Below are 20,419 nucleotides of genomic sequence, written 5' to 3' on the forward strand. Positions count from 1 at the left end.
TGTGCACAGGGCCGGCCCAAGCCTCCATGGAGCCCTAAGCGAAATTTGGTTTTGAGGCCCTCTAGTTCTGCTAACAATGTGGACTGGCTGAAGTCAGCAATCCGATCATCAGATCATTCACACACCTGCTTATTGCATCTCTGGCAGTGCTGTTTACATCATATACATTTATAATATAGGATACATTTATTGGCCAGCTGATTTATCGATCAGTTGGTTTCTGGGTGATGATTTCCTTAATTTTGGGGGATCGTGATCGGTCGATGCTTACACGTGAAGCTGATCTTACCTTTGTCAGCAAAGGTTTAAAAATCAGTTTCTGTCCTCTCCTGCTCTACAGTGAGAGGTTTGACTGACAGACCGGCCCACCAGGTCGGGTTTGCATGTTTACAGTTAACAATATTCACCCCACTGTTGCCAACTCAGTGACTTTCTTGCTATATTTAGCGACATTTCAGACAAAAAAAAAGTCATATCAGCCAAAACTAAAATCAGCAGGTCAGGCTTTTTAAAGATCAGTAACCAGGGAACGGTCAGAAAACTGCAATCGTGCAGCCCTACACACATATCCATGACATTCTCTGATTACATACATTTCTCTTAAGCGTTACTCCAATACCTAAAAATTAAATTTACATCAAGCGGGGCCCCTAGAGCAATTTATTTGTTTTCTTTTTATCAAGAAAATAATAATTTCTACATACATTATGAAATATATATTATTGTAAAAACAAATCAGTTCATAGTGAAACTGTGTGTTTTTGATATAATGGCACGGAAATTATTACTAAAATAAAAAAATAAAATCAGTTCCACTGAAGTTCCCAGTTCCCTGGGGCCCTAAGCGGCTGCTTAGTTTGCTTTTGCCTTGGGCCGGCCCTGATTGTGCATTCATATGCACATGGCATTACGGGAACCACTCTGCTTTCAAAGTAAAACTGGGTTTTCGTTGGGTGGAATAACTTTCCAGTAATTTTAACAAAAATAAATACATAAAACAAAATCTAACAAATAAATAATTAAAACCTTTTTGTATACATGAAGGTATTCAAAACGAAACGAAGGTTATTTAGGCCAAAACTTGCCATTGATTTTTAATAAAAAGTAAAATAAGATATAAGTAAACAAACATACAGATACATAAATAATAAGTAAATAAATATATAAACAAACAGAGATGGCAGGCATAACCTTTGAGAATTTCAACGTCATACATTTTTAAATTTGGTTTCAGATAAAGAAGTGGAAACGGATATGCGCATTGCCGAATGAAATAGGGCGCCGTTTAAAGCTAAACACCCTGAGACGCCCACAAGAAAAGCAACAGTTTGATGTTTATATACACTCTTTTAAAGTCAGAATGAAATTTTGACACACTTGTATTAGGACACTCTTGTATTTTTTAAATTAGTGTAAGTAGCTATAGAATAGATAATGAAGTTAAAAAAAATAGAGAACTGATTATTAAAATAAACGTTTGTTAATGATTCCTTTCTCCAGTTGTAAAAATTCAGTGACGGCCTCACCTGTCATAATGTTGATTTGTAATTCTCGTTTATTTATTATTCTAAATGTCAAAGTCAGATTATCTAAACACAATGTGGTCACCTTCCTAAAATAATGGCCAAAGTCATTTTTTTTGGTTGCCAAAATCACTTTTAGCTAACGACTTCGGCCGTTATTTTAGGAAGGTGAGCTTATGCTTTTATTTTGAAAGTACCGTAATGCTAGCTGCATGTGCGCACTCGGAACTAGGTATAAGCCTCACCATTAATGCCTGTCCGCTTAATCGTCGCGTTGAACTTGACGTGAATAATTTGCAAACAACACATTTTCACCTTTCACCCGTGGGTTGACTGGGTCGTCAAACATAATTTAAACATGATTTTTAACTCGAATGTGACTGGTTCCCGCCCATGTTCATGTTTGCGCCATGACGGGTTGCCTCCCTACAAGAACGCCCAAAGACGCCTCTCTGAGGGGAGGAGAGAGAAAAGAGGAGGGGAGACTGTAGCAGCAGCAGCAGCAGCAGCAACGACAAACAGATTGGGCGAAGGACTGAAAGTACCACTTTGGAACCGACAACCTGCTTTTCTGCTCTTTCTTTGGGATTTAAATTCACGCGTAAGTTGCTTTGCATCTTTTTGAAAGTTAAATCAAAACGTTTATTGGAGGCTTTTATGTGTTTTTAGCTGCTCATTTTGAACGGGATTAGGAGAAAAGGGCCACAACAGGACTGCATGTTCTACATAAGAAACCATGCTGTTGAATATGTTATAAACAGGTTATAGGCAGCTTTTAGTGCCTGGCAGATGTGTCTGGTTAAACACGACACACCCACTTCTGCTTTGCAAGATTTCTTTTCTAGCCTGCAGCATGGTAAAACTAAAGGATTATTCCCTAAACATTGGAGTTTCGTTTCATCATGAGTTCCCCAGCTTTTTGCTGGTTGTTAACCTGTTACTGTACTTCACGCGCCCGGAGCCTCGTGTTTTTTCCTGTTCTGTACTCCCCTCCTCGCCTTCCCACGGTTTCAGCTTTTATCATAACTCCCCCTTACCCTTTCTCTCCTTTTTCTTCGTCCCTCAGTTTTCCAGGGAAATTCCTGGGAGGGATTTGGGAAGAGTGACCTCATTTCTTTCTCCATTTGTCCACCAATCACAATGTCTGCTCCAGGTAAGTTATAATAAACATCAAGTGCTGATTACAATTTTCCACTTTGCAGTCATAAAAACCGACACTGACCTCTGGAGCACTTTCTTCCTCTTTGGTTTCTCCTATTATCACATCTTTTAGCTATTGTGACATTGTTTGATTTGCCTTTTTAAGTTTCCCTCACTCTTGCCTAACCCAGATTTTCCATAGAAAGCAGTGAATCATGAACCGGTCCTCCTCCCTCGATTCTTCACGTGGCCTTTGTTCCTGATAGATGATGAAATCTGAAACTTGTTCCTAACATAAGACATCTCTGGTGTTGGTCCTGCGGGCTCCGCCCTCGTTGCTTAAAAGGTTTTGGAGGCGTTACGTGTGCCTGCCTGTAGTTCCTTTCGTCTGCTAGTACGGTCCGCCTCACTTTCTAGATGCAAATCTTGTGTTTCCTGGAAAGAGGGTGAAGGAATGTGAGGTGCAACGCATTTCTTACTTCCCTTCCTATGCGAGAGCTAAAACAAATTGGAGGCTCATGGCTTTCAACTGGCTGGATTAAGCTCGCCATTGGAGCCGAACACCAAGATTACAGAAAACCAGTTTGGTTAGATGTGAGTCACATCAGCGTCTACACAGCAAGTAAACGTCAAATGTCAGAATTGGAGCTGATGCCCCATCTCTGTTCTAGGGAAGCAGAGTGTTATGTTTGAATTACCTAGAATAATGAAATACAGACACAAGAGAGGGTTAGATTATTTTTTCTCGCGAGGAGAACAGACAGAGATGCGCTTCGGTTACAATCTCCACCTATTCTGAAAGCACATTCTGCTGCACCTCTCTTTTTATTGAAAATCATCCCCTACTTACAACGCACGTTTCAGCTCTAATGTAAACATATGCAGCTGCATCGTGATTCACATTTCATAAGATAAACTAGAATATTTACTACAAACTGTATAACTGTATCAGCACAATTACGCTATACACTAAAATTTTGTAAACATGAAGAACAGGATGTCCTTCTGCTGAGCAGCCGTCTGATTAGAACTGGTGCCGGCTGCCTCTGCGCCCTTAAACACACTCAGAAATATTTATTTAGAATATAAAATGATTAAGCAAATGTCTGATAAATATATACAATTTCTCTAACACAGAGAAAATGCAATAATCTTGCTCCATTGGTTCTATAGTAAATGTCACGGTTAGGAAGAAAAGATGGAGATCCTGAAAATGGTCTTTGGGTCATTTCACAATTTAGCAATTTAGCAAATTCATAACCCAATTTTATACCTTACATTTCCATTCTGTTGCTTCCTAACTCTTATTTTATACCTCTAATCAAACCTCTTCTTGCCAGTGTGTTGAAAACTATGGGACTGATTTTATTTTTTGTTATGGTTAAGTATTTTAATTAATTTTGATGTAACACAATTTTTAGAGAACATGTTAAATTAGTAGTATACCTTTATCTGAATTGTTGCTTAACACTATTTCCCATTGATTGTGCTTCTTTTGCCATTTCATTTCTCAACAACAGATTAGAACAGCTGATCACACCATATTGTACGCATGATTACAACATTTCCTTACTGCAGATTATCCTCTAAAAATCTTCCATCCATCGTCTACATACCTTTGACTGGTTGACAACTGTAAAAATTATGAATAAATGAAATAATGATTTAATTTAAGGGAAGGGCTACCCCAATCTACATGGGGAAAAATAATTTCCCTCGAAACCCAACACCTGGTTGTTCCTCGGTTGGCAGGAATAATTGGGATCAAGTGTTTGTGATAATAACTGGCAACAAGTGTTTTAAAACACTCTGGGGAAAAATGGGCCCTTTTGTTTTATGCAGATGTTTTTTTAATTTGGCCACAGTGAAGGGCTTTGGAGTATGAGCAGCTCATTTAAGGTCATAACACAGCAGACAGATGCTTTGAATTCTTTAGTTTACCTCATGAAACCGTTAGGCACACAATCTGCGCTGGAGGTCTCCCTCTTACCTTTTTTTTCAAAACCATAATGCTGGATGAACTCTGTTTAGTATGCTTGGGTCTTGTTTACACTTTTAAATCCTGTGGCTGGATGATTGCACAAATCAAGTCAACACTACATCACTTCATCCTCACTTCCTTACAACATGAAGGAAGTGGTGCTGCGAGTCCCATATACTCGCTGCGTTGTCCCATAGGCCTGTGACTACCTCAGCTGGAGAGTCAGACATGTTACTGAGGTTATCTGACCTTAACCCTCCTCATCAGATTGATCAATCAAAAAATAGATTTCATAAAGACACCTCAGTGCCCCTGAAGGACTTTGTTAAAGCGTCTTGTTTGACGCCATGTAACCTGATACTTGAGCTACTATTCAAATACCAAACAAAAACACTGCTAACCGTCCTTACTGTGTCTTGTAGATGTCTATGTCTGTATTTAAGAAATCTGGAAGATGTTTGGATAATTTAGGACAGATTTTAGTGCAAGATGGGCACTGGGTCATAAACCTAATGGTTTCCAGAGCCTGTGGCTTCAAGGCAAGTCCCAGCAACCACCTTTCCACCACCATGAATGACAACTTCAAAGAGACGTTTGTTGCCAATATGCAGTACTTGGGTTTTCTTAACATAATGTTGTACGTACATTATGGTGAGAGAACAAGATTTACTAGGACTTGTTCAACCTTTTTATAATTGCAATGTTTGGAGATGACCTTCCAAGCCTTCCTGGAGTGACGAGCATCAACAGCTGTTTCTCAAGTATCATCGGCGAGCTCTTCCATCTCTGGCATTGTGTTGACACACAACTCCACCAAACTACCAAAACTGCCTTTAGAAATGTTATTAAACGGATGGTGCTCCTCTTATCAAGTGCATTTGATTAGTAGCACCATGCTGCCCCTCTGCCATTTCAATCCAATGGGATCAGCAGTGGCACAGCTAACCTTTGAAAAGTGTGGAGGATGTGAGTTGGCTAGAAAAGGACTGGGGCAAACAATCACCCTTTGTCAGTATTTTGCCACTACTCACAAAGGGCATGTGAGATAATTAGTTAACAAATTTTCTAAGAAAAATTAACTAATTAAAATGACCCAAGGGTTTGTAATGTGCAGGTATTGAGGAAGCTGTTTAAAAGGAAACTGTATTTTCCATGACATGTTGGGACCTGGATTCATTCAAGCTGAGAGAAACACTGGACTGTTAGTCTATGCCAGGTTCAGGATCTGTGGATTTGCCTATTCACTATTTTATTTCAAAGAACATATCTAAAATATTCAAAAGAAAATGCAGCTTGCTGAGCTGAAATGCCAAGGCGCAGTGCTGCTTGGCTCACTACTAGCTGTACTAGTCCAGCCAATCCAGGAGCATTGTTTTAGTTTCCTTGGCTCTGATTGGCTGTAACTCCAAGAGCAGAAATAAGAGATTGTAGATGTCAGTTTCTGGCATGGAGGTGCCAAGGTGATTTCCACTGTGTGTATTAAAGCATATTAAGGTACATTTGGTGCTTCAGCTATAAAAATAGGGATTTTCAAGCATTTTTAAACACATTCCAAGAATTCCTGGATTCAAGCTTTTTCTGGGTGGTTGTGATCACTCACCCCTGCAAATACTGGAGGTCCACTGTTTTATTGTTATGTCACTAGCTGTGCAACTCACTGAGGCGCAGGAGACATTTTAAAATGGGAACTCCAAATCAAACTGGTTTTCTCCCACACTGTGGCGTTTCCTCTTCTCCTAAATACATAATTAATGATCACTTATGGCAGGAAGGTCAGACAAATAATATTTTAAAAACTGTTTTCATATCTTCTAATGCTCTAGTACTTCACTCGAAATCAAAATACACAAAAATTGGTCTTGGCAGGTCAAATCTTTGTAAAAAAGGAAAGTTGCATACAAAGTTGATAACGAGCTTAAAAAGTTAATCAGTAAACACTTTGACCAAGATTTAAAGGGCATTTACTCAGCTTGTGCTCTCATTTAATATAACACCTCCGGTGTTATATTAAATGGCCAGTAAGATTATGGATCCAAACCAACTTTCATTTTACGAATTATACAAGCCGTCCACACTTCAGAAATGTCTTCTCTCATCATCTCCATTTATTGTTTTTTGTTTCTTCTATTTGGCAAAACTTTTAAAGTTCAGTTTTTGCAGAGAAAAAGCCATACATGTTATTAAGTCGTTCACCTGTAACTTTTACAATGCTTAAACATTATTTTCTTTGTCTCATTCAGAAAAATGGCTTTTTAGCAGTTTTTATGGATATACAAACTAATCTGTGTGTACATGTAGTTTTATTTAAATTGACTCACTTCACTGTGGACTTTGGCGTTTATCTGCATGATCTCCTCCTGCTAGGTGTTGAAGAGAAATTTCCATCTTATGTAAATTTAATGACCAATAAAAAAATTGTTATCTGACAAAATTTCGTTTTATCGTTTCACTGAAACCATAACGCGTTAAAGAGACAGGAGCGTAATCAGAGCATTTAGTGGTCAAACAGATGCAGATGTCTACAGTTCAGATATAAAAATGTGTTTTAAACTAGATGGCCTTTTCTAACCGGATAGAATAAATTTGTAAATAAGAACAGTGAGTTCAGTGTAATAATGTTTCTCATCTCTATGCTGGGGCCATTTTGTAAACTCTTGGTTTTGCTGGTCTCTCTGCAGTAAAGTGCTGTTATTTGGCTTGTGGTGAGAAAGGCAGGATTGTTAGACCGAAGGGCTTTTTGAACAACATGACACATTCGCAGACATTAAAACCAGTTTGGCTCCCATTAAGAGGCTGAAAGCATTAATGGTGAGTCGATTGTGGTAAAAAACAAAGAGCTTCAAGCTGGGGAGTTTATGCACAGATGGAGGTCGTTATGGAGTTGTTGCACTTTTTATAGAGCGGTTATGTGCAAGTCAGAGGTCAGAGGACATATTAGCAGCTGGGTGCTGCTCATTAAGGTTCTGGTAATGTTTGGTTGGTCGGGGCATAGCCTGCAGGTGTCTGTAAACATGATGCAAAGTTGGAAAAAGATCAGTTAGGCTCTTCGAAAAGCAACTGTTACTACCCATAAGTCTAGAAAGGTGGATATTTGTAGATTTCTTTCATTTAAATTGATGTCCATTCTGCTTACAAGTCATTTAAGACATTTGCCAATCTTCCCTGGAGATCTTCAGATTCACTTCAAAGTTGGTTCCATCTGAGACTGTACAGGCTGTGAAAGCGTCCTCTCTCTAAAATAATATGACAACATAAAGTTGGTTCACAGAGTTGGATCTGAATGATCAACAAGACTTCTTGAGCAACGTAGAGATGTTTGTTCATAACCCAGAGGGCCTTACTTGTAGAAAACCAAAGACGATACACCAGCTGCTCCTCCTGATCCTACTGGTTAAGCATGATGGCTTAGTGGTAAAGATCTGGGCCTGTTTTGCACTTGTAGTTCTTATGGTAAATATGATGTGCTCTATGTCACAATTACTGTAAAGGTAAATGTGAGGCTACATTTAACCAGTTGTGGCTTTGTCCAACTGATTCAATGTATTACAAAATGGCTGACACAGAAAGGAAAAAGTGTTTTGCAACAATTCAGGTAAACCCCTTAAGTCACATGATAACACCAGTTTCCTCATGGACCCATCGACGGACATGCAAGCATTTTGAGGGTGGCAGTTAAGGGGTTAAACCCCAGACCGCGACCTGCTGAAAGGCTGTGGTGAGCCGTGCAGAAACGCTGCTAACCTCGGTGAACGGAGGCCGTGTTGGAAAGAGGAGTGGGCCACAAATATGTGAGAACAAATCACATTATACTTTATCAAACACAGCTCTTCTGTTCTGGCCTTTTTTTTCTCTGCTTAGTCAATGAAGGTGTGGCATCTGTTGGGTTAACTTACAGTAAGATTTGAGTCACATTTAACCCCCATTATAAGCCAGAATATTCATATTTCTCCCATTTAGGTAGAGATGTGCAACTGAAAGTGGGTGTTCTTTTTTTTTTTTTTTTTACCATGACTCTTCACATGCTTGATGTTTACTTCCTGTCCTGTAAAATGTTCCTGTTTGCTCTGTGGCTCAGTGGATAATAGCATCCAGGGAGAAGTAACTCAATCCAGACTAAACAGATGCCTAGAATCTCTCGCACACAACCACGGGTCAGTCACCGTTTGTTGTTCAAAAAAGTCTCTTATCGTGACTTTTGGACAAGAAAATGAAGAAGCCCGGACGTGGCACATCATCTCATCACCAGATAAGAAACCAATAAGCTGCTTTATTCTTCTAGTGGTTTGCATTATGGTTTTGAAATTTCCTTTTTTTAGTTTTAACCCCAATTGATGTTTGGGTGGCAGAGCATCTCATAGGCGCTTTTGTTACTCTTTTGCTTGACTGACTGGGATCAAGATTCACCTTCCAGCAGGACAACAACCCTAAACGTACAACCAGAGGTAGTTAGAAATTAATTGAATTTAGTCACAGTGCAGACCTAAATTCAATTAAGATCTGTGGCCTGAACCGTAATGTTTAACAGATGATCTCCATCTTGAGCCCGAGCTTTTTTGTAAAGAGGACTGGACAAAAATAGTCTCTAAAATGGATTGGCTCAGGGGGATACAGTCTTCTAAGACTTGCTTTTATTGTTCTCTTTTCATGTCACAGTTCTGGACTATTTTTTTCATAGAAAATTCTGGGAAAACATGCAAAACATATGCTGCATATAATTTTATCACTGAGAAAACCAGTACATCCAGTAAAAGATGAACGTGTGTGTTTCACTGCAGGCTATCCAGGCTCTCCAAACCATCCTCCTTACCCACAACCCGGCCAGTCCGCGCCCCCTTATCCAGTCCCAGCTGGGGGATATCCCGGAGACCCCAGTCAGGCTCCCCCACCAGGCTTCAGCATGGGCTACCACCAGGGCCAGCCTCCTGTTATGTATCAACCGGGCCCTGCTCCAGGTCCAGGACCGGACTACGGCGGCCAGTCAATGGGAATGTCTCCAGCTCCGGCTCCTGTCGGCGTCCCGCCTGGACTCGAGTACCTAACACAGGTAGTTCTGGAAAGCAGGAAACATCTGATAAACTAAATTCTGTGAGATAAACGGTAATATCTGCGATTGTAAACAGACACGGCGTTCTGAGTCAGTCTGGGCTCACGTCTGTTAAAAAAAAAACAAAAAAAACACTTCTGCTAATGATTCTTCCTTCCTTTCTGGTGGTGAGCAACAGCTGTGGATTCCTACCAGGGTGGTGAAAAACTCAACATGCCTTATCGCACTTCTTATCCACCCATTGATTCCTGCAACTTTTTAACGAGGCTAAAGTCAACAACACAAGTAGAACAGCTTTTTTTAAAATTTTTTTTATTTCCCTTCAACGGAGGTGATGCAGAACTTATTAAAGCCTTATGAATAAACTGAGGCCATCATGTCAAATTGACTTTTTTGAGCTTTATGTCATGTCATATTGTTACTCTGTCAGATACATACCTGGAGTGTTGCTTTGATTCTGCTAAGCTCATCACACAAGCTATTTCTCAGTAGAACGCTTGTAAATGGCATAATGGTGGAGTGTTGTTGTGACGACGTACTGAAGGAAGAGTGTTGGAAAGAGTTTGGGATTCTTAAAGAGACAGAGACCAATTTCAACCCTTCACGTTTCTTCTAAATAGTATTTGATAAATACAGCATTTTCATAGCAGCTTACGGTGATATAGTTACTTGTGTGTGTTGTAAAATGAAAATATGTGCCTGAAAAATGCATCACGCGACCCCTTTAAAACATGAACTTTATCCTGTTGGCCTTTTGAACTTTGAAACAATGTACCAAGGAAAACATTAAGTCAGCAGATTTCCTTTGTGTAAGATTTCATAGTTCTCCAAGAAGCTGTGGGCTTGGCTGAAATGGTAAAAAGAAATGATCTTACACGTGACTGTCTGCTTTTAAGAACTTAGCGTGTGTTGTTTTTTAAGTTCTTGATTTATACTGGTCTTTGCTGAAAATACTTTTAAATGTACAGATGTGTTCATCTGTTTCTTATCTGTATATTTTTTTATTCTACTTTAGATCGACCAGATCCTGATCCATCAGAAAGTTGAGCTCCTGGAAGGTAAATTTTATTCATGTCGTTTTTTTGCACACTGAAATGTGTAGAAAGTAAAACCTCTAATTTGAGAGCATTGAGTGTGTGGGAGGAGAAATGAATGCTGAGAAATATTTGTTTTTACGAAAATGTTTCCTATGGGATCATAAGGACTGAGATGCCTATTGGAGATGGTGAATTTTGTGCCTGGTGAACCAATTTTCTGTGGATTTGAACTTATTTTATTTGGACATTTCAAGTTTTCTATGCTTTTGTTTTTGGCATGTTTCCATTTAGAGGAACAAAAAAAAAGTAGATACTCTTATCACTTCTTAATAAAGCTACGACTTTATTAAGAAGCAAACAAAAAAGTTTAAAGTAGTAATATTTGATCAAAACGTTTTTGAATTTCAAAGTCAGTGATTTGGTTTGATTTTTGACAATTAAACAATGGTTGATAGATTTATTATAGAAAAAATAAATTCACTTTAAAATTGTCAGCTTATTCTAGGAATTTTCGAGTAAGACTGTACCGTCATTTGATGGTAAAAAATCACGTTGAAGTTGTTTTGATATTCAGTCTGTTTGAATCTTCCATGTTGGGAAAACCCCTCTGGATAGACTGGGTGCCAGTCAGTGGCCAGTCTGCTAAAAAGACTCATTGGGGCTGGACGAACGCTACATGCAGCTGGATTTGTACTTTAGATGGTTTTTCTCTGTAATTAAGTTCATTCTAGGGGAGCTTCGTATGTCATCACTGCTGAAAAACTAAGACATGAAGCTTTGGTTCAGTCCATCTCCATGTTTTTATTAAATATTGCTCAATAAGAAACTCGGATGTTTCTAAGTAGCAGGGTCTTGTGACGGCTACAGGTGGAACATAAACAGGCACATCTTAGTTCTGCTGTCAATGCTGCTTAACATGACGCTGAATGAATTGGTTGGACTGAACATATTTAGTTCGAGGACACTACCTGTTAAACCTCTAACTGCAATAAAACAGAGCAGATTTGCTCTTTAAAATTCCTAAAAACATTTACTCTCTAGCAAATAAATCATAAATAATCAAACAGCCTCGCTTACATTGCGAGGGGATGCTTTCTGGACTGAACATAATCGAATCAAAACCAGGATTTTTCTTCATTTTACTTCAACAAAAAAATCTATTTAATACTTTAAATTAATACTTTTATTTGAAGTATTTTAACATCTCTGCTCCCTGCTCTCCCACAGCTTTCATTGGGTTTGAGACGAACAACCAGTACGAGATCAAAAACAGTCTGGGCCAGAAGATCTACAAGGCCAAGGAGAAGAACGACTGCTGCACCAGGAACTGCTGCGGCTCTCTGCGCAGCTTCGACATGACGATCAAGGACAACATGGACAGGGAGGTCATCCGTCTCATCCGGCCCTTCCGATGCGTCTCCTGCTGGTGTCCCTGCTGTCTGCAGGAGGTCTGTCCTAAATTTATATCTGTTGTGTCGCGTTGGCTGACCGTGATGCAAGACTTTACTAATAAAAGTTGTTAATAGCCCCGATATCGTAGATATTTTCCCCACCTTGTCCTGTATTGTTCCAGGGGAAAGTTTATCACACATCCTGAGTGCTTATGTGAAGGCATGGATCAGTTTCGTGATAGAGAAAAAGGATTGGCAAGAGTTTTTATCTGCTAAAGTAGCGCAGAACTGCCCTTCCTCCATCTGCTGCTGTTTAAGGCTTTTTCTTATTTACAAAAGATTCAGCATCCAATTTGGCACAAAGACAGGCTTTACATTTATTCAGAAAGCGCCTGACTAATGCTACAAAGTTTAGTGGGTGTTTATTGTAACGTTTTCCTTAAATCTCTGTATCAACATTAAAATAAGAACAGTATTGGATCACATTACTAAAGCTGCTAGAGGAGAAACCAGACATTTATCCACTGTATAAAAAGACACCAACCTTTTAAATTCTCCTATTCCAGGTTTGTTTGAAGTGCAAAAGTATTACTGTTTTCTAAAGTCCAGGATGGTTAGAGATTTAAAAAAAAAACTTTTTTCCAAATTCAGCATTTAACATTTTAAGTTTTTGGCAGAACTGCTTCTTAAACGACATGATTTGGGTCAAAAGTTTTAAGTTTCCTTCCAGAAACTTCTCACAATATGTCTGGGCCATTCATCTTGACAGAACTGCTGTAACTGAGTCGGGTTTGCAGGTCGGGCACCTTTTTGGCTCGAGCCGCATATTTTTCGTGAGATTGGGTTCGCGGCTTTGTTATGAAACAGAACGGATCTTTTTACTAAATGATACGATCAACTTTCCCATGCTGCTTATTCCTCCATGTAGCTGTTTGAACAGATGGACCTTCAGGAACCATTCATTGCAAATAAGAATGATGAATACTTAATATACGCCCACAGGTCTGTCTTCATTTAACGCAGATATTGTAATCTAGATTCAGAAGCTTTCACGGTCATCATCATCAGAGCGTCTCAAATTGTTGCACAGCTTGGTGTATCTAAACTTCTGACTGAAGAAAGGAATAAAAACTAACTTTTTTCTCCCATATAGATATTTAGCCAATAGAAATAATGTCGGTACCCTAACTGACCAGAAACAGGAAAATTTAGTTTGATTCAATGTCAGAAAATGAACAATTTTGTCTTTATGTTTCTGGTGTGTGTGAATTTCTGGTTTTAATTCTCGTTTATGCTTTTATGTTTTAGATAAGCTTGTGTTAAAAGTAGTATCTAAATTATATCACTCATATGATACAGTATCAGGATAAATAAGACTATCATATAACACTGGCAGAATTTCACACAAGCACATGTCTAATCCAAAAATTTTATAAATGTCCCTATACTGTTTTTTTAAGTGGGTGTTTAGTATTGTCACTAGTTTTATAGTTACACATGTAAACTAGTTGATCCATTCAGCACAGGAAGTTAATAAATTTGATAAGTTAAAGCTATAGGAATGGTATCATAAAGCTTAGAAAGCAGCCACATACATCAATAAAACTTTCTAAATTAAATGATTAGGAGCATAAAAGAAGCCATCGCCAGTTATAAAGCGATTTGAGAAGAGAAACAATTAGAAATAAACTTGATAAGCGAACAGGATGAAGTAATTACAACAAGAGGAAAGACAAGTAAAGTTTCAGATATGATTTGGAGGGATGTCTGAAACCTCTGGTCCAGATATGATTTGGGACAGCGGGTGGAAAGGTGGCGTTGGAAAAGAAATGAGCTACAAAACCTGTCACGTCTGTTCAAACCGCAATTTGTAGAGAAATTGTTTTGGTTCAAGGTTAAGTTGACGATTGTTCATTGTGACAACATAAGACGACCTGAATCGAACAGTTCTTTGAAGAGTCATGCAGTCAGTGTGGCGGCTGTTTCTCCAGCTGTCTGCCTCCTTTAGCTCAACCAACCTATTTCAGAGTGTCAGTCTACTTATAGCGCTACCATCAGCACCTGTTTTCTGGTCAGCGTTATTTTGAAATCTGTCATTTGCAACTTTGTAACAATTTTAAAAGCTTAGTTTCTGTCTGTGGCACCCAGACGCCTTACCTTTACTCTGAAATGTCCCAAAAACTGCCAAGCTTTTCTCAATACAGTGTGTTTCTTATTAACTGTCTAAACTATCTAAAGGGTGAAGCTTCATGTTATCTGGTGAAAGCGTTGCTCTCTATTGTGCTCTTGCTACCTGATTTACGATGCATTTGCTAAATGGGGGGGGGAAAAACTGCTGATTTATTTGTCACCAGTTACGGTCAAAGTAGCTGAAAATATATCTGGTTCTGGTGCCTGATTGATCGTCCATCTTTGTGTGTGACATGTTTACAAGTTGCATAATTTGTGAGTGTGTGCCAGAAATAAGATGTAATTAATGGGGAGATGAATCATAAGCATGTGAACTAATAATAATCAAGGTTTCCTCCAGAAAACTTGCTAAGCTCGTCGTGTTTTTGAGTTAAAAAATGTTTAAAGTTGACAGGAAATTTAAAAATATCACTTGATAATCATGTGTAATTGAAAGAATTGAAAATTAATATATGAACACCAGCAATAAAGTCTTAATTTATGTCTTGATGATTAAAGCAAAGGAGATTAATTAATAATTTAAAAATCAGTAAAGGCATCATTCCTTGTTTTTTGTGGAACTACTCTTACATTGTTAAATGTTGACATGAGCAATAAATAACAATTTGATGCAGATGTAGCTACATTGCCTACTACATTTCAGATAGTTTTACTCGCATAAAGAAGAGAAAAAATTATATTTTCTCCTTAAGATACAGTGGATATTGAAATGTTTAGAGGCCTTGGTAAACATTCACCAAGGTAATACACTTTTTGTGATGTAAAATGAGGCAAATATAAATAATTTGAAATCTTTTTTTCTAGCTTTAATGACACACATGTTCTGCATTAGCTAGAAAATAAATCTTTTAGCGGACAAAATTATGAATAAAATATAATTGTGCTAACCTTTAAACAAATACTGTACTTTCCAATGAAGGGAGTTCTGGTTTACCTTGGTTGTGTCCTGTATTACTGGACTACAGAGTGGGGTTAAAAGAACAATAAAACCTTGTTGGAATGGTATGTGGCATTTAATGTATAACTTTTTATATCCACTAAATGACATGAAGTTGATCTTTAAATATGACTTTTGATCGTATTTGGTTTCTTGTTAAATGGTGGTGCATCTGATCGCTTACTGAAGACTTGTTTGAGATGTTATAATTAAATTAATGTAACTCTATTTGCACATCTAGATGTAACCAAAAGTAAATTAGACCTCTGTCTTTCATATCGTCTCCTTTTTGCTCAGGCTGTTGAATTCAGGGGAGGCTTGTTAGGAGTCTGAATGGACCTTTTGTCCATCATAACCGTCTCCTTGTTAATCCCCGACCCTCTGCCATCTTTACACCGTTTAATCCTGTCGTTGGCTCTCCGTTCTCACTAGCCTGTGCCCAAGCCGATGCCCTCACACACAACAGCTCTCTGTGCGCTCCCCGACCAGGAACCATGTGAGATTTATTACCTCTGTGTGTCACAATGGTGGAGTCACAGCTTCAATTATCATTCCTGCTGAACATTGTGAGAAGCCTTCTGACCTCATGATGTTTTTATATATAGTCGTCGGTGCCAAGGTGAATCGCCTTCTAACTCTGTGGGGTTACTGCAGGGTTTCCCCCAGTGTATTATAAGCCTGGCGGGCCACCAGGCTTTACTTGTGCCCCCACCAGGCTAAGCATTGCTTATTTATTTAAGTCTATTTAAAATCTTTGCATTTTTTAAGATTTTATAGTTGGTGTTCAGGTATTAATCGTCCAATCTTTCTATAACACATAACTATCAAGTGATATTTTCAACTTTCCTGTCAGCTTTAAACATTTTTTAACTCAAAAACACAACGGGCCGCTGGATGGATCACTAGCAACCAACCACCGGGCGTTTTCTGAGGGAAACCTTGTAATATGTGTGTGTCTGACCCGCAGATGGAGGTCCAGGCTCCGCCGGGAACCACCGTAGGGTTCATCAAACAGGACTGGCATCCTTTCCTGCCAAAGTTCTCCATCCAGGGACCAGAGGGAGAGACGCTGCTGAAACTGGAGGGGCCCTGCTTCGCCTGCAACTGCTGTGGGGACGTCAACTTTGAGGTGAACTCTCACCTGTCCTTGGAGGAGTAGTTTGAGCTTTGACTGTTCTGTAAGCGTCGTTCACAACGACCATGGTCTGTTCAGACTTTACAGACGAGGGTTTTTAGTTTTGTTTGGATTTATTCTGTAACTGCAGGTAGGGACCTGGGTACTGTTTATCTAATACATTAGTTTGTTTTAGAACTTTTAATTTTATTGAAAATTCACAGTAATACACTAAACATGTAGTATGTATTCACAGTAGTTTCTGTAGACCTTCTGGACAAATCTAAGATTTCAAAAAATGTCTCTTTAGATTGTAACTAAACTACTTCAATGAATTGCCATTGAGTTGCTTGGTGTCCCTCAGAGTTACTCTCCCGGCCCACTCATTTTTTCCTCTTGAGGGATTTAAAGTGATAGATTGCTGTAATAATTATAGCCAGAAGTGAAACACATTTATTTATTTCTGAACTCAATAAATAAGTTATTTCTTCCCGTCAGATTCTTTTTTCGTGCTTTTACTTGCCTGGTTGTAAAATATAAATAGTAAAAAAAATAAACCAAATATTACAGTGATGACCATATTATTAAATATTTTTGACAGCTGATGTGCTTTGTTTTCAAATATATAATTGCAGGAAAGTAGCTTTAAGACAATTTTGTGAGCCTGTGTGTTCTGTATTTCGTCATTGCTGTGTAGCTGACGGGTAAAGATGGCGGACCATCCATTGGTCGGATCAGCAAGCAGTGGAGCGGCCTCTTGAAGGAAGTCTTCACAGACACGGACAACTTCGGCATTCAATTCCCAATGGACCTGGACGTAAAGATGAAGGCTGTCCTCATGGGCGCCTGCTTCCTCATTGTGAGTTCCTGAATCTTAGTGATGGTGTCTGATTTTTATCTGGTGAGATCTTTCTTAACGCCGTTTATTTTTCTGTCGTGGCTCATCCGCAGGACTTCATGTTCTTCGAGAAAGTGGGAGAGGCAAACCAACGCAGCTCTGTGTTTTCATAACCGAGTGCCTGAGTCCATGTCCGTTGTCCAGTTCCTGTCTTGGTTTCTTCAGCAGAAAGTCCAGCGTTCATTTATAAATGTAAAAAAAAAAACATGATTAGATTCAGTATATTTGGGCTTCAGTCCAATTTGATCTTACTTGGAAGGATGTTAATGATCCCCACACTCCGTAGTTTTTACATGTTCATTTAATTTGTGATAAAATGTAAAAAAAAATAAAAAATCTCCACCTGTCTTCTATCTTACTTAGCTCAGCATATCCAAATACTGTTGAATGTGCTTTCTGCTGCCATCTCTCTCTGTGCTTTTTCTTGTTATTGACATTTGTCAATATATATTTTACAATATGTGATATCGTTGTCATGCTCATGGAGCATTCATAGTAAACATAGTGTAAGTGCAATATCCTTTTGGATGCAGAAGGCGTATTAATCACTTTGTTTTTAAAGTCATGGCAGCATGTAGCTGATGCCATTGTCTGCGTTTGTTCAAATCACTTCAGCTCTGCAGTTTTGGTTCAGTTATGATCCAATATTCATAGAACTAACAATTTTTTATGTACCTTTTTACTTACACAGATATTATCCTGTAAATACGTGTTATAGTCTAATGTAGAATGTTATAACCAATCTACCTGCTCAGTATCGCATTATTAGTTTAGATACTGTTTAACCAAAGCACCATTCTGCTAGAGGAAAGCCAAAAGCAGTCTTGACTTCTTAGTTTTAGCATTTATCTGAAGCTACTATTCAAACTTTGTATCATTTAACTTGATAAGGAAGTGGTCTTTGAGCTGGTCTGATTACAAAATAAAGAAAAGAAAAACTCGCGAACTTCGAGTTGTTGCATGCTGACAGGATTTACCGAAGTGGTCATTTCCCTTGCTTGCTTCACTGCTCTAAGTTGAAACCACCGGCGTCTACAGGCTGTGGTGCGAGATAAAGCTGCAAAGAGTGTAAAGTGAGTGATAACGTGCCCGCTTAGTGTTTGCCATGGAAATGGCGCGAGCAGCTGAACTTTACCCTGCAGGTTTCCCTCAGTTCCCTGTGATTGCACGGCTTAAAAGTGAATTGAACAAGATGATGACAAATTGTTGTGCGGCACGAATAGGAAGCTAAAGGAAAAAAATAAGACGAAGTTGTGGTTCGTGACCTCATTGGGTTTTGTCAAAGTTGAAAAAAACAAAACAAAAAAAAACACTCAGAATGAACCCGTGTGAGCTCTCACCTTACGGTGGTTTATGTTGTTTATAGAAAAAAAAAACAGGTAGTTTGATGAATGTAAATGATCTGCTATGCATTCAATACTCTCACTCCTAGTGGTTGTGCTCTTGAGGATAACACGGGCGTGACCCTGTGAACCTTTTTTTTTGCCACTGACGCTCACTGTTAACATTCATTTCCCTTTCCCATGTGCCAGTAATCTCATCTCCAAAGAAGGCAAAGTGTGTGCAGTGCAGATATTCGGTGTAATTTGCAGTGCATGCTTTTGTAACACACAAGTGGCAGAAGTTGTACTTTCCTTTCTATTTTTTTTCTGTAACTTTTGCATTTTTTACAGACGAAAATCTCATAAATTAAACCAATGTTACTTTAAACCTGCATTTGTGTCATTGTTGGTCTGGTGTTATTGTGCATGAAAACAGAGGGGTGGGATCGAAGACTGTGATCTGTGTGTGTAACTTTTGCTTTCACTTCTGTCTCACAATCGCTTTTTCTTAGGAACGGGTCCAAAGTTGGTAATGTTAGTCTTTATCTGCCGTGAAGATGCTGACAGAAAGATAAAATGCACGTCCTACTTTAGGGACAACAAAAGAAGAAAAAAAGGAAGGAGGAAAAATGGTGTTGCACTAGTTGGGTTACAGCTCCCCCACCTGGAAGCTTGTGAAAGTGTTGTTTTTTTTTTTATCAGTCTTTTACTCAACGTGTTTCTCTCACAACACCCCTTCATGAACATGTCCGGACATGTTCCTGTAGAAAAATAAACCATTCAGTGTCCAAATGATAATAATAATTATATATATATATATATATATATATATATATATATATATATATATATATATATATATATATATATATATATATATATATATATATATATATATATATATATACAGAGTACAGACCAAAGGTTTGGACACACCTTCTCATTGAATTCAATTAGACAGTGTGTCCAAACATTTGGTCTGTACTGTATATATATATATATATATATATATATATATATATATATATATATATATATATATATATATATATATATATTCACACAGAATATCTTTAAAATACCTCTAGGTTTAAGAATGACAATTGACAATTTAAAAAAAAAATCAAGAGGTTTTTCTACTTTTGCCATGCTTTGTACATCTTAAAAGTGTCATTTTCATGAGTTTGACACACACAAGATCACAAATGTCCTAAAAAAGAGCCGGTTGTGGCAGAATTTATTGATAAAACTTCCCACTGACAACTAAAACATAAATAGTCTCTTCACTTGATGAGTATTTCTTTATATTAAATAATACTGAGTTTCACTTTGAACGTAATTTGGCACAATAAAAATAAAAACTGACCTGATTAGATTGATTAAATGATATTTAAGCACACAACTTATGTTGAAGGTTTTATTTATGTGCCCCTCCAGAGTGTTTAGGGCCACATTAATGGCAATGGTGGGCTGGATTTGGCCCACAAGCCTTGAGTTTGGCACCTTTGGCCTGCAGCAAACACAGTTTGACTCTGATAATGTGTCGGATGAATGAGGATGTGACGTCAGCGCAGCAGGTGCAAAGAGCCCATTGGTACATTGATCTTGTAGCCAGAGAAACTGTAATCTGTTTTGGACTGCAAACATTTGTTTTTGTTTTATATTGGCAATAAAAATAAAGGTTTTAGGAGCAGAGCTAATGGTGCATTTGAAATCCATGAAGGCTATGTGTTCCTCTGTTTGATCAATTACTATTTAATAAGAGAGTTAGTTTTAGTTTCACTGAATCAATTAAAAGTAAGTCCTGTAGATTTAATATTTCTCTATCTTAATAAAGTTTTG

General features: G+C 38.3%; 1 protein-coding gene across 1 annotated transcript; it reads left to right on the top strand.

The window, feature by feature from the left end:
• Positions 1-1,993: 1,993 nt before the first annotated feature.
• LOC102220871 (phospholipid scramblase 2) lies at positions 1,994-18,969 on the top strand. Its single transcript, XM_005804786.3, has 8 exons — positions 1,994-2,124; positions 2,590-2,676; positions 9,420-9,688; positions 10,704-10,746; positions 11,953-12,173; positions 16,211-16,372; positions 17,055-17,216; positions 17,309-18,969. Exons 2-8 carry the CDS (start codon positions 2,664-2,666, stop codon positions 17,366-17,368), a joined length of 930 nt encoding a protein of 309 aa, XP_005804843.1. The 5' UTR covers positions 1,994-2,124; positions 2,590-2,663; the 3' UTR covers positions 17,369-18,969.
• Positions 18,970-20,419: the final 1,450 nt, after the last annotated feature.

Source organism: Xiphophorus maculatus, chromosome 14, assembly GCF_002775205.1.
Source record: "Xiphophorus maculatus strain JP 163 A chromosome 14, X_maculatus-5.0-male, whole genome shotgun sequence".
Lineage (NCBI taxonomy): Eukaryota > Metazoa > Chordata > Actinopteri > Cyprinodontiformes > Poeciliidae > Xiphophorus > Xiphophorus maculatus.

Coding starts and splice junctions, on each gene's coding strand:
- LOC102220871 (XM_005804786.3), top strand. Junction 9,689..10,703: donor GACTCGAGTACCTAACACAG/GTAGTTCTGGAA, acceptor ATTCTACTTTAG/ATCGACCAGATCCTGATCCA. Junction 17,217..17,308: donor TGGGCGCCTGCTTCCTCATT/GTGAGTTCCTGA, acceptor GCTCATCCGCAG/GACTTCATGTTCTTCGAGAA.